Source organism: Sprattus sprattus (assembly GCF_963457725.1).
Source record: "Sprattus sprattus genome assembly, chromosome: 5".
Lineage (NCBI taxonomy): Eukaryota > Metazoa > Chordata > Actinopteri > Clupeiformes > Clupeidae > Sprattus > Sprattus sprattus.
The window spans coordinates 43,384,521-43,399,952 of NC_137924.1; the positions used below are offsets into that span (position 1 = coordinate 43,384,521).

Sequence of the window (15,432 nt, forward strand, 5' to 3'; positions counted from 1 at the left end):
GCAGCGACAGCGGGGGTGAAAACCAGAGAGATGTCGGCTGTGATTCAGCCATGGCCTGTGTCACATTAACCCCCTTCAATCTGAGCCCATGGAGACCCTGCCATCACGGGGTATTTGTGCGAGTGTGAGCAGTTTTGTGCTTAAGAGGAGCTGGGAGGGAGGGAATGTCAGCAAATAAGGCTCAGGTGGGGCGTTGGGGTCACTAGGGTTGCCCGGGGCGATGCAGGAAGGGCTCTGTCTCAGAGGGGCTTGCCCCAGTAACCTCTTCCCCACCACGGTACTCCGCGCTGCCTTTTCTCCGCTGGTAAAACGCCAGACCTCCAATGATGAGCCAGAAGAAGAAGTTCACCCACACCGATGCCTGAGGTAATTAACAGAAAGCACATATATTATAACATACTTAGTACATTGTAGCTCATATTTAGGTGTAATAAAAACACAGTTATGTAGTAATCCACTATTCCTTCAGGCAACACCTCATCTAAAATGATTAACCGTGTCTTAAAAAAAAAAAATTAAGAATGAACTATCAGGCATTCAGGAAGGAAGGGAAAAATGATTTAAATCTACATGATGAATTCACACAGTGGCATGTGTAAATCAGTCCTCTCCCTTTAGGAACATTATCAGAGGGTTCCAGATCTCATCAAAATTCTTTAATTTGTCATCATGATTGTACATGATCTCCTAAGTGTAGTACTTTACCATTACTCGCAGCCATGTTTCATAGGTTGATAGTCACACTTAAAGGCTTTGTATACGCATCGAAAGATCAGTCTAATAAGGACACAAGTTTGTGCAAGACCAAAAGGAATGAACAAGCATATCCTCAGCAACATTGCTTTTTTTAAACATTGGTGATACCGTTAGAGCAAACCTATTAACCTTGGTCTTTCAATAGTATAAAGATGTAGTGTTTTAAACTATCAAGTTCTGTCTGATGTCAACTGAACAGTCACTTATGTTGGCCAGCCATTGTTTCCAGAGCCATTCACTGATCTCCTTGCTCAGCTCATTGACCCATGCCTGTCTGTGGTACTGAGGATTTTTGGATTAGCGGAGTCTCGTAAAAGTATGAGACCACCCCTCGGCTAAGAGGGTTTAATCATTGACTGCATATAGTGTCAATGGGTTTAAGCTGTTGATGGTGGCCAGGGTTCTATGCCATGGGATGCTCTGGTAATTGGGTGTTAATGTGTGGTAATGTGTTTTCTTGTGAATTCACGCACTTGAAAGAGAAGAGACGGCAAGATATTAGAATTCTATGCAAACTATACATACCAAAAATATGTATAGTATGTATAGTGCATTTAAATCACAGATCCAAAGTCACTCAAGCCAGGGGAAAAGGCATGATTTTTGCATAATAGACTGTAAGTAAGGGGTGGTTAGGATGATTCCATGGGCCTAGCACTGACATCCTCAGAGAACACTAGTATTATTATAATTATCATGACCATGAAAATGATGTGGCACTCCCAGGGTCGTGCGATGTATGGGGAAGAGTTGCACTAATAAAGTGGCATTTCCTGGGGTCATGTCGTCTATTGAGCACAGGACTTGATATATGAGTGCCTGCTTCCATTCTTCTTTGCCACATGTGTGTCAGAAGTGGGATTAGTGCCCCCCTTGAGGAATAGAGGGAGAGATTCTGGACCTACAATGACCTCTGGCGGTCGAAGGCCTAGCCTGGTGGAGGACGGAGCAGCTGATAAAGATTTCTTGGACAGTCCTGATGGTTCCTGCTCACAGCGTCTTCGTGGCAACCGAGGGACCAGGGATGCTGTGATCTGCTGTCTACTGCTGCATTTGTGTCGCCAACCAGTGGCAAGGCCACTTTCCCTCGCTGCTGCTGATGTCATCGTCATCACTGGAGAAGGGGGGTTTTCAAAGCATCGTTGATAATAGCCTGGGGGTGTTCTGCGTTGCCACGGACAGCCTGGGGGCGTTCTGCATCGTTGCCACTGGCCCGAGGGGCACAGCGTTGCCACTGACAGCTCGGGGGTCTTCTGCATCGTCGCTTCTGACTTGGGGGCTATCCTTGCCGCTGCCGCCAGCTAAGTGTCATAAGCTCAGCCATATCATTTCAGAGACAATTGTTCCTGATGGGACTGTGTCCTTTTGCATCAGTGATTGCAGGGGGCAAGGGTATGATAATCGAGCGAATGTGTCAGGGAAAGTAATAATCTTGCTATATTATCACTGTGTGCATTTCACATGTTAAATCACATGCTGCGGGGTCAAGCACTGAAGTGTCAGCTATATTCTTTGGCTACATCAATCGCCTTTACACACCTGTGCAAGTCCCAGGCCCACAGTGATGGGCTATACACACAGACTGCTCTCTGAATACCCTATCTGACACTCATTGGTGTGCCCGAATGATGCTGGGAAACCTGTAGCAAAACACTTACCTGATGACATTGAGGCCCTTAGCACCGTACTCTGTTCATGGAGTCTCTCAAGTGAGGCTTTTGGTCTGAGGAAATACTTTATTTCACTTGATGCCCCTCGTCCCCCTCACCATTTGGTTGAAAGTATTGCAATGTATTGATAACAGGAATGTGACACTCCAGTCAGGGGAAATCGCATTTGAGGTGGAGGGAGCCAGTGTAAAAGCACTTTGCTCTTCTCTGAGGCCTCATCGATTGCTCATCAAATGACGGTTCCACTTCATATTAAAAAAACAACTTGGCGAGAGAAGGAGGAAGAGGTTCCATGTTCCATGATGAGACCTCTAGAGATACATTTCAGGGGTAACCTGACGTTATCATACTCATAATTCTAGTCAGAATATTAGTCTGATACTGCTCCATTGGGGTGTGATTATGGGGTGTGTTTCAACCGAACTAGGAAAACAAAATGCCTCTTCGCTCAATTGGATAGACCTACAACCATTCAGAGCAAAGTAGTCAGCTGATGAATTAAACTTTTACCAAATCCCGTAGGCCACTTTTTTTCTGTTTCTCTTTCAAAATGATTGCGCTGTCGATGTCTTCTTAAACAGACTCGATGGCAGAATCTACACATCTCAGCTCTCCAGCGCCAGCCATGTTTGTTGAAAACGAATTCAACCCAAGCGCTCTTTGATGACGTGGTTGATAACGTTACTGTTGATCAACTGTCCATCATCGTATAAAGCCCGCCCTGGCAATTTGATTGGTACGACCAGCTCTGGTGCGGGCATATTTCTACCCCAACGGAGCAATGCCAGACCGAACTTCCCGACCTCAAATGTTGTGGGCGAGGCTAAATTCGGCTGGCACCCAGGCTAGGTCAGGGGGGTTAGGGTTAGGGTTAGGAGGACACAGCGTTTTTCACTGCCATGGACTGGAGCATAAGTGACTTGGACACTCGGTCCAGAACCGAAGCTAATATTGTCGAGGAATTTGTGGCTGAACGTAAAAGGTGGGCGGTTGAGTGACAGTAACTTCTATGTGTCACAAGGGACCTCATACCTCAGAGAGTGAAATCAGGCACCTCAACTCAATAATTTCTGCCAATTCCCCTCTGACTGTACCTTTCTTTCTCTCCTAAACGCAATTTCTAAAATTCAACTCCAGAGCAATTTTGGAGGGGTTTGCATTGCCTTTAGAATGTTTTGCACCTCCCAGCAGAGAGGGTATTTAGCAAACTGAAACTGAAACTTATCAAGAGCTATATGAGGTCGGCGGTGTCTCAGGAGAGGTTGAACAACCTTGCATTGCTGTCAATCAAAAGCAAGTTTGCTTTATCTGTAGGCTTCGAGGATTTCATTCATAATTTTGCTAGCAAGAAAGTTTGGAAGATGAAAATGTAAACGATATAACTGAACTGATCTTTAAAAAATCTATTTATCTAACATGGCATCACAGTTAGAATATCTTTACTGGTAAGTGAAACTAACCACCCTTTTCTAATTTGTATTATATTGTGTCTACACCGGATGTGAACCAATCACCCTCCGTGAACTGTGTTTAATAATTATAGCTCAATAGTTCTCTGAATGCACACCACAGATAGAACCATTACTGATCTGTCAAATCGAATGTAAATGAACATCATACATTTTGACGCACGAATCTCAAATGTAACCTTGATGACACAAAGGAAAGTTGAAGGGATAGACGATAAACTCAGAAATGGAGAACTAGGAGAAGAAAGGCAGGAAGGAAGGAGGAAATAATAAGGTGGCAATAGATGAAGGAACAAAAAGAATAGAACAGGAAGGAAGAGACTGGGAGAGCCGTTGAAAGATAAAATGCCACAGTTCCTGCTCGGCCAGGTTGAGTGGCGGGCCAACAGACAGAGAAAGAACTAGTGTGGCATACCATAACATTAAACATAGTTCCTGCTCAGGCAGGGTGAGTGCAGAGAAGAGAGAACTAAAGTATAGCATACCATAACCTTAAACATAGTTCCTGCTCAGGCAGGTAGAGTGCAGAGAAGAGAGAACTAAAGTATAGCATACCATAACCTTAAACATAGTTCCTGCTCAGGCAGGGTGAGTGCAGAGAAGAGAGAACTAAAGTATAGCATACCATAACCTTAAACATAGTTCCTGCTCAGGCAGGTAGAGTGCAGAGAAGAGAGAACTAAAGTATAGCATACCATAACCTTAAACATAGTTCCTGCTCAGGCAGGTAGAGTGCAGAGAAGAGAGAACTAAAGTATAGCATACCATAACCTTAAACATAGTTCCTGCTCAGGCAGGTAGAGTGCAGAGAAGAGAGAACTAAAGTATAGCATACCATAACCTTAAACATAGTTCCTGCTCAGGCAGGGTGAGTGCAGAGAAGAGAGAACTAAAGTATAGCATACCATAACCTTAAACATAGTTCCTGCTCAGGCAGGGTGAGTGCAGAGAAGAGAGACCAAGAACTGTAGGGAGCCGTACCTCTGCACTGTGCAGACTGCTGTAGAACTTGCTCCCACTGTCAGGACTCGCCCAGGTGACGTCCTGTGCCTCTTCACACCTGCAAACATGCACATACTTACTCACGACTGGACACTTGAAGCAAAAAAGAAACTGATGGATGCAGATTCTGCATTTAGACAGATTTACCATTATGCTCAACCTTTTGTTGTATTTTTTTATTTTAAATTATGTAATTTGTTTGTTGTCAACATTTAGTTTTTCCATTGACAATGGAATTCTAAATGCATTTGTTTAACATTCTCTCTCCAAGAAAGTTGTTAAGAATGGCCTAACAGACACAAGGTGGATTTAATGTGATGGAATACTGAAACACACTCTTTTGCATTTGTCTTTGGAATAGTTTCAGTAGATATATTGTATACATATACTTTTTTTACACCCAAAACTATGTACTGCATCATTAAAGCCTAAGATTCCTGATGTGGTACATAATGTGAGTAAGTATAACCTAAGGCCCTGGCGCGATTACATTCTTTCTGTATGCACAGAAACGGTTTCCTTCTTGATATCGCCTATCAAAGGAATGCTGAGAATGAAAAAATAACATCTCTACTTTTATACACCAATATACGCCAATACACCAGTTTGGATATTTCATCCTGGCTGAGATTGGTCACTATTGCCACAAACCCCATATACTATTATTGTATAACAATCATATAACTAACTATTATCTGATGAAAATTCCAAAGTGACCAACTGTCATCTTCTGTCAACAGGGTAAATATTTGGACATTGATTAATTGCTCCATACTGCCTCCTATTAATTTTGACGCCATGGCCACTGAAATAATCCACGAAAGGAGGACAGCAGACACCCAATATAAAAAACACAGCCTCTAGTACCAAATCGTGTTCCAATCAAACCCTGCATTACAAGCATCAATCTGAACCAAACTCTTCCCAGAAATACGCTCCAAAACCAATCACATAGAGTCCTGAGTTTACCTTTTAAAGGAGGAGGGCTGAATAGATTCGCATAACTTGTCTCTTCCTATCTTCAGGATGCATCCGGTGATGAGCAGGAAGAACAGGAAGACTCCGCACATTCCCAGGGTCACGTTCAACCACAGCCGCTCTCTGATGACACACAGGTTGGGAGGAAGGTTAAACCGACATCCACCTCATTTCTGCGCTGACCCATACCCCACGTATGGACTGACTTCAGCACTTCCATGAGTTTATGTTCCAAAATATGCTGAGGATAAGGTCCAAAGATTCAACACAACTTGAATGTTACTCCTATATTGAAAGAAAAAACCTTGCTTTTGCTGGCAAACACATTACTCACAAGGAATTGACACATTCTTTATACCTTTAAAATATAAATATAACTACATACTGTCTGCAGATTACAGTTAACAACTTTCAGTGGTCCAATTGGTTAAGAAACATATACTTAGGTTAGTTTGAATTCAGTGGGCCGTTGGTGTTATGGGCATTTAACATCCAACCATAATACCAGACAACTAACAAGTTAGTTATGTTGGGCAAAGAGCCTCTGTACATAGATATACTTGAGGACACATACCAACACATGTCTGAGTATGGCAATGGGAAGGCCTTCTCACCTATTGACTTCTCCATCCACACAGCAGGAGTAGACCCAGTAGAGGGTGAGTGAGAAACAAAAGATGGCAACACACACAGAGATGGCCGACACAAAGTAGCAGAGAGATGGGGAACTAGAGGACGTTACACTGATAACCTTGAAAGTTTCATTGTACTTTAGCGTACCATACAGCAAGCACTTTCCCCCGCTGTGGCCCTACAGAGAAAGACAAGAGGGTTGTAATTTCAACATTTTCACTGTATTCATTATTATTTTCTCATGTATTAATGACATTAATTATGAGGAATGTAAGCTGTCAAACTGCTCATCTCTTAACCGCTATAGGCTATAGTTGCTTAGATCATTTGCTTTGAAGGCCAACTATGTCAGTGAAAAAAATATCCGTGGGTAGGCTACAGTCTGCAAAGACAACTGAGATGGCAGACAAAAGGGGAAAAAAACATTATGGGAAATCCCCCTCTGAAACCGTTGACGGTTCACTGCCATCCTCGCACTTTAACCACTGTCCGCGCTCCTGTTCCTGTCTCATCTGACTCCAATAAGAAAAGCTAATTGGGTAGGAGGAGGCATTTAGTCACATGATCGACCATGAGCGCAAAGTCACTTTGGGGATGGAAGTCGAAGTTAGTTCCACATTTGTATCCCTTCCTCTAACTTGTAAAAATGGCTTGTTGCACCTCATTTATCATTCAGACAGGACTTCTTTAGTCCAGGCTTCTCAGGATAAAGACGTGGAATCTTGTAGCTTTAAATCAATAAGGTAGCAAACACGACATGATAGCCCAAGCTGTCTTCTGCAATTGACAGCGTCGGTTAAATTGAATCACCTCCTCTCTCTCCTATATCAAATAGTCTATCTAATACAATTGTCAACTTCAGATAATGTGGCTCATAGATGTAGTGACTGTCTTCTTCACAGCCCACCAATAGCCTATGCAGTAAAAGTGAAACTTCATAGTAAGTTTCGGAAAACCCACCAGTGATCATTTGTGTTGTTTTCAAAGTAAATTAGGCATATTAGTGGAACGCACTGATTTTAGTTATGTCTCAATAACGTGACATCGCAAAAAGAAAAATTCAGATTTAGCCTACTGAACAGTAGTGATCATGTGCAAAAGTTGAAAGCAGTCGTCATCAAGGTAGCAAGTCTCACCAACGCATATCAACTTTCAAGGAAGCACTTATTCGAACTAAAGGATGTCGGCTAAAACTAAAGTACAGTGAAAAAAAACAATGAATTTGTCCGCCTACCTGCACAACAGTTACCAAAGCAGCTGTAACAATCCCGCAAATAAAGCAGCTAGTGTATATCGCGAGCTCCAGTAGTAGTAACAGCGGAAGCGCCATTGCAGGACAGTGGGTCACATGTACGCGCGTACTTTCTCTTTATTCACACCAAACACTCACGGCAGCGCGCTTTCGACACAGTTTGCGTAGAAGCGGTATGTTAACCCCACAAAGCCCTCCTGTAGACTAGATGGCCAAATAACTCGTGTCAAAGGCTACGTCAGGTTTTTAATTCACTTGGTTATCTTCTGCGCATACACTCGAAACAAGCCATACTGTATTATGTAGCAGTCATCTGTGTTATGAAGTGTGGCATGCTGTGGCAAGTCGTGTAACGGGTATTTCAATTCTCATTTTGTTGTTAACCAAGGCCTGAGTTCATTGGTTGTTGTTAACGTTACGCTTTAAATTAAAATAGTTAATCAAAACGTGTCAAGTCAAAGGGCACTTTCACCAGTCAGTAGGCCTAATTCAGGCCACTTCTATGCGGCTAGACGTAATTGATCTGTGTCCCATAGCCTATCCATCTGATTACAGCCGAGGGACCATGCCTTCATAGTCATACTTCAGAGTCTCGTGCTCATTGTCAGGCGGTTAGACTTAGTTCAATCTGCCCGTCACGGATAATAGTTATGGGTTAGGTCAGGTGCCCTGATTTGGGCGCTCGTTGGTGATCTTCTTAAGGAGTTTATAAAGGGTCTAGTCTCATTAGTCATGGTGTAACCTCACGTAGCATGAGTTCATCACGTTTTATTTTAATAAGACAGTGAACAGTAGCATGACGTTGTGAATGACTTGTGGACTGGACTGAGATATATGCTTATACTGTACAGGGATATATGTTTATTCATAAAAATATGTAAGTGGTAACATTGACCCATCATTACGTCGTATAGATATATATTACAATGTATGATTAGATGACATTAAAGATGTCTCCACACAAAAATGCCTAAAGAAGCCATATGCTTTTAAAATGTATGTTTATTACACAGACTTTTCACATCAAAATTCACAGAAAAAAACCAGGCTCAAAAACTTGGTATAGAAACACCCATACATATTATTTTTTTGACAAAATGACAAAATGTGCTTTTTTGAAACATACAAAGCCTGCCAAATCACAAACGATCCTTAATAAATGCAAACAATCCGACAGTCGCATTGCTGTGATGATGCAAAATAGCATACAACAATGTCTTTCCACTCCTTTCAGTGAAGGGATAGAAAGTGCAAGCTCAAATTTTGAGGACCACAACACTCAACAGCTGAAATAAGACCATTGTTGCAACACCATAACTCAACATTCAATGCCCGAGCCCTGTGTGCAGCTGTTATATAGCAGGACTGAATGAAAAAAAGTTTCACTGACTTCAGCCTAAAACTTCTTGTTTGTTCATTTATATTTAAGATGGTCATAGGAAATACTGTGTCAAGTCAGAGACAAATTCATTTTAGAATTGGGGTCTGACAAGGTGAGTATGTGAGGATGCATGCCTGTACAGTATACGTGTGTGTGTGTGTGTGTGTGTGTGTGTGTGTGTGTGTGTGTGTGTGTGTGTGTGTGTGTGTGTGTGTGTGTGTGTGTGTGTGTGTGTAATGATGCCAGAGAAGGAGAGAGAGATTGTTTTTGTGTGCTAAAACAAGTGTCATATAACAAGGCCAGGGGTTTGTGTACATTCCCACGCCTCACACGGATCGATGTGTGTCTACAGGGCACCCAGGCAGGCGGAAGCTGTCAGGAATGGGGCTGTCCAGCTTACAGATGATCTTATAGATGGATTTCTTCCAGCAGGGGTCAGTGTCACGTCCACCATGGATGGCATTGAAGAACTCCCTCAAAGCCAACTCAGACACCTCCACAAACCTCTCAGGGACCTGTGTATGTGTTTGGGGGAGAGGGATGACAACATGAGCCTAAATCAGTGGTTCCTAAACCTTTCAATTGACAATTTGACAGTTTGACCACCACCACCACCACCACCATGCAAAGATGACCTGCTATTTTATTTAAAAAAAAAACCACACAGATGCCAATCAGCTGTTGCATACCTTTTCTTAAAAATTGTTTCTACATTTGAACAGTTAACAGTTTCCTTCTAACATATAGGCTATATGGTAGGCCCTGACCACACTAAACATGTACAAAGTAGGCTATAAAGACATAACTAAATAGGTTTGTTATACGCTACTATGCTGTAATAGCGCTGCCATACAACATTTGTCCGGAAGTTGGTTGTTTCAAGGCTGCTTGTGCCCCCTGATTGCTTTTGCAAAGAAAAAATGTGGCCATTCAGACACAAAAAACATTCAATTTGCACTTAAGTTACACATAAACAAAGTAAAAAATTGCACAGGCTCACATGTACAAACACACACCTGATAGTCATTGCTCTTGTTGTAGTGCATGTTGAGGATGCGGAAGAGCTCTGAGTTGCGACCCAGACGTAGTGGACCCTCCCTGGGTGCCATCACCCCGTCTCTGACTGCCTGTCGAGCAAACCGCTCCATTTGAATGTAGAAGAACTCACGAAAGTTACTGAACCATTTGATGAGCTGGGAGGTGACGCAGCGGTTGAACTGGAAAGGTAAGAATGCAACAGGTTAGTTTTGAGTAAGATGTCTCAGTTTATTCATTAAGCAAGTTTAGGATAATGAAGTTAAGGCTAAATATGTACAACTGATGTGATAAACATTTCACAATCCTTGAATATTATTATAATAAATAACTGAAGTACAGATTCCTAAGCTCTTAATTTATTATTTTATTGTGATAACTTATGTATGCCAGGTTGTGATAGTTAAAAAAAAGTACAAGTACACATAGAAATGAGAAATTCCTACATTATAAATGTAATAATATACAGTTTTCGTGCCTTTCAAACAGATCCTAGTATTTACCACAGATGCTTATTGATGTTTGATGTTTGTATCGCAGAGGTATTTATTTATTTATTAAGTGGTATTTTGAAACTAACAGAGAGATTTTTGTAGTGTGAGGACTGTATTCACAGGGTTCATGTGAGGTACCTTGACGTCAGGAAAGTAGGTTTTGAGCGTGTTAGAGCTTGGGTAGCGAGCGTAAAAGAACATCAGCTTAGCTTTCTTGAGGTGGCATGGTGACAGGCCCTCTTGAGAGTGGAGACAGTCAAGGATTTTTAAACAGAGGTAATTTGCTTTCACAAAAGAAGTTAAATTACAACATACAAACATAGACACAATAATTTTGAATCGCAGATAAATCTAGCATGATCTTGGCCTTTTACCTAATGGTGAATTGGGTTACTCTATGGCAAGGGAGAACCAGATCCTAGATTAAACCTTTCCCTTTTAAATGTTCCATAAAGGTCTTCTGGCAATCCTATAATCATAATAAGCTCTAAACGTATCAGCACGTCCCAATATCCCATCCCGACCCCTTCCAGCAAAGGATATGGATGCAGCGCCAAGGTAAAGGGATCCGTCTCCACCATCCAACCCACCCATCCCTCCTCCGCTCCCTCCTCCTCTTATCCCTCCATCTCTCCCTCGGCCGGAAGATGAAAGAGGGGGTTCCAGCTGCCCCAGCAGTGGCAGCGGTGGAAAGTGGCCATGAGAGCGGAAGTCGAGGAAGGATTCCGAGGGGATGGAGTCCTTGTGCAGAGGCATGTTGGAGAGGGAGCGGGCGAACAGGTGCTGCATGGTGTAGTGGAGGAGTGGGAGGGGGACGCCTGGGGGGCCGGAGGGGAAAGAAGGCAGGAAGGGCTCTTTGGCGCGAGGGGGTAACAGAGCTGGTAGAGGGGGCTGAGGGAGATGGGGCAAGTTGGGGTTGGAGTGGGGTGTCATGGGCCCTCTGTGGAGGTTGGGTGGGAAGCCTGAGTGGCCGTTGTTCCTTTTCTCCTGGTGTCTGCTGGGAACCAGTGAAGAGGCCTCTGATTGCTCGAGAGCTTGACTCAAGGCTGCCCCACTTGGCCTTCGCTGTTCTTCCTCTATATTCACCAACCCCGAGCAAAACCCACCATTCCGATGGTCATGGACGACCAGTGCGGCAGAGCTGGGTGGGGTGGAGTTTTCACTGTCAGCGTAGAGGCGGATCACCCGGTCAATAACTCGTGCCACAGCACTACCCAGCTCCTGTTTGAGGGCCTGGGCAAACTTCTGCCCCCCACCTGGACCCTCCCATTCCCCATGGACCAAACCACAGCCAACCCACACACTCCCTCTGTCCAGGTCCTGGTCCAAATCAACATCCAAGTCCATAGTTTCATCTGGGGAAAGATCACCGGTTCCATTCATATTTTGCTGGGAATGTTTCTTGGAGGCGATATGGCCTGTAGGAAGAAGGTCGTCTGTGTTGAAAGCATGATCATCTTCCTCTCCCTCCTCTAAAAACATCTCTTCCATCTCATCTGCCTCCTCCAGCCCTTTTTCTCCTTCACTCTTCCCTTTATCCCTCCTTTGATCCTCTTGTGTCTGTTGCTTGTCATAAGCTTTCCACACTTTCTTCTGGAGCTCAAGAAGTTTCTCCCTGGTCTCTTGCAGCTGAAGTTTCAATTCCTGCCGTTGCCGCTTCCTCCCCTCTCGGCTTCCCTTCCGTGGCTGCCCTCCACTTCGTCCCTCTTCTTCATCCTTACGCTGTGTACTCCTTGTTCTCCCTCTTTTCTCATCCTCTCCCTCTTGTGTTTCTCCATCTCTCTTGCCCATATTTTCCATCCTCAGCCTCTTCACCTGAAGGACATCCTGGCACCATTCTTCTGGCTCAGAGACAACCCCTCTCCTCATACCCCCAGGGAAGAGGTGAGAAAGCAGGGTAGGCCCTGCCATAGCAGCTGCTTGTCCCCTCACCAGCAGATCATCCTCTTGCTCTTGATCCTCCATACCATCCTCTAGATCCTGTTCCAAGGATGGTGCCTGGAAAAGGCCTGGGCGCTGCCGGTAGCCACCCCAACTCTGAGAGGCGCTGTTGGGGTGTAGCAGAGGGGACATGAGGGGGTAGGTTGGTGGGCTACCTCCTGGGCAGCGAGGTGCTGACGGTGCGCTCCCAGAAGGACTGCGGTAAAGGCCGAAAGGGCACATTGGGGATGACTGCTGACAGAACAGATCAGAAGGGGAATCCATTGCCCCTCCACTTCTCAAATTCCTGGGGAAGTACATATTGTTTCACATTTGAAAAAGACAATAATGGTATGAGGCATGTTCAAGTTCATTGTCCTAACCATTTCAGCATTATCAGCACCATCTACCACTCTATCTGTCCTCTTTTCCTGTTATCAGGCCATGGGCAGCTGTGTCCACTGTTTATTCAGATTGTTTATTTTATCACCTTCTCCCTCCCTCTCTCTCTGCCACACACAGATGGAGGGAGTGAAGGAGAGTAAATATTTTTAATGAGATTATTGTAGTCCTAGATCACAGACCACTAGTGTACAACTGTTTGAATTTTGTATGCACTACACTCATTCTACTGAAAGTAGCCGACATATTTTCCACGTTATATATGACCGTATAAAACCGTTGAAGTGGTAATAAAAAACTACTGAAAATGCGCAACCGTGAAAAAAAGAACAGCGGTTTGGCGATTATACACCGTTGTGCATCTGCATGCAAACGAACAGCTGAGTGGTTGAGTAGGTCATTCAGATAAATGAATGGATGAGGATGGTTGGGTGACTACAGACGGACAGACGCAGGGGCAGATAGATCTCTCTTAAACTGGCTTTAAGTTAAATGCTTCAGAGATAATCATGGTGCGTTCTTTTGGCACTTGAGCAAAAGAGGAGATTTAGGCATATGGGATAATACCGTTACAAAATGAACTCAATAATCCTGCCCCAAAATAGATTAATATCAATTATTCAAACATCATCTACTTCTCATTTAATACAACACAGATGGCGTGCGATTACGAGTAGATTACCAGCAATGTCGGAGGTGAAAAAATTATCAGATGCACACACATTATGATTGACCATATAAAAAAATACGTTGGCGTATGAAAAGTTTAAACTGGGTTTTTTTAAAAGGGAAGCTGCTACCACAAAGTTGCATTAAACATATTATAGGCTTCCTCGCTCGCTCGGACATCTGCGACGGAACTCTGATGCCGTTTATCTGACGCAAGGGTATTCATAAAATGAAAGCCTATAGCCTATGTCGCAGATGGATAGATAGCCAGAGACAGATAACCCCGTTTAAGCGCACAGACAAAACAACGCACAAATCAACCTTCACATCAAATATAAAGTAGGTTTTGAAAACTCACATGTGGTCTATAGGAAACCGACAACAACTCCACTCCGAAGCTTTGTTATAAGAGCTTTATATTCCACTAACCTATACTGTCACCCTGACCCGCTCGCTGTTGGTTCCTCTCTGTGCTGGTCAACACGGAAAGCGCTGTCGAGTTTCCTGTTATTGCTATCTGTCCTATCTCTCGTTATCCATCTCCCATCCTCGTTTACTATCGCGTTGTAACTGCAAAGTGGGCGAGAACATGCGTAGAGGTGCGGACGAGGGATGTCTGTATCTGAGTGTGGCCCCATCCCACACCATACATCACAGGAACACCCTCCCTCCGAGCACACACACGCACACATTACTTTCTCTCCCTCTCTCTCTAACACACACACACACACACACACACACACACACACACACACACAAAGAGACACACGCACTCCACGTGGGGTAACAACCCGGCAATGGGAAGCCTCCTCCAATCAGAATCAACTTCATAAAAAACTGCTTGCCTTTCCCAGCGCTGCTCCGTCAGTGCACGGCTGGGTAATGTTGAATCGCGCGGCCCCGCTGGCAGTTATGCAGGCAACAGAGACAGAGCATTTCGCATAACTCTCTCACCGTTTAGTTCAGATATTAGGTCAGATATTATGATAAAATGTAGGCGCAAAATTATTATTTGCTGTTTTTTCCCGACAGGCCTAAATGCAGGGGATCATATTATGTTTGTGTGGCCTCATGTAAACGTGCACTTTGTGTGAAGGTGGCATACACGGGTTGTTTTAATTTGGGCACAGTGCGCGTCCGTCGTGCTCGCTGTCTGTCTCTCTCCCTCGCTCTCTCTCCCACTCTACAATGCCCCCTCTCTCGTTGGCACAATACCTCACTCTCTCTCTCTCCCCCACTTCGCTGAAACAGCTACCCCCTCGGAAAACAACCAACCTGCGATAGCCAAGAGGTCGTCGTTGTTATGGAAACAAGAGATGTAACAAAGCCTATTTAATAAAGCGACAGAGAGCTGACAACTGGGAATCTGGATAAACTAACATGTAAATGGACAGAGACAGTCTGAAGGTTGAACGGGCACTGCAAAATGTATCCTATCCCTTGATACAAATGTGCTCTCTCCATCTATTCGTCACTCATTCGTGTAACGGGAAACTGTGACAGGAACTTCAGCTGCTGAGAACACAAATCTTCTGTTGTCCTTTTTTGGGGGGGATGTAGCCCACTCTCTAAATCAACCTTGGCAAAACCATGGCTACGTGCAGGTGGCTTACATGCCATTCCCTGACTGGAAACCGGTTACCTTTCGAAAGAGCAGGAAACACACACTGATTATTTGCATCTGAGGATCATTTAAGAATATAAAGGCCCAATTTTGTGATCAAATAAGTAATTACTACATTCTTTATTAGTTTGTCGTGCTACTAACCAT

General features: G+C 43.9%; 2 protein-coding genes across 2 annotated transcripts; both read right to left on the reverse strand.

Annotated features, from left to right (window-relative positions):
- Positions 1-202: 202 nt before the first annotated feature.
- Positions 203-7,838, reverse strand: tmem179ba (transmembrane protein 179Ba; the record flags this gene model as incomplete). The annotated part of the gene is made up of 5 exons (XM_080838430.1): positions 203-361; positions 4,877-4,955; positions 5,867-5,998; positions 6,490-6,686; positions 7,743-7,838. The coding sequence occupies 5 exons, from the start codon at positions 7,836-7,838 to the stop codon at positions 203-205; spliced, it is 663 nt and encodes a 220-aa protein (XP_080694556.1).
- Positions 7,839-9,467: 1,629 nt separating this feature from the next.
- On the reverse strand, positions 9,468-14,126 carry prox3 (prospero homeobox 3; the record flags this gene model as incomplete). The annotated part of the gene is made up of 5 exons (XM_080838431.1): positions 14,020-14,126; positions 11,214-12,897; positions 10,809-10,916; positions 10,158-10,358; positions 9,468-9,656 (listed from the first exon to the last, which is right to left on the reverse strand). Coding segments are annotated over exons 1-5 (2,184 nt in total). The 5' UTR covers positions 14,022-14,126.
- Between the last annotated feature and the right edge of the window lie 1,306 nt (positions 14,127-15,432).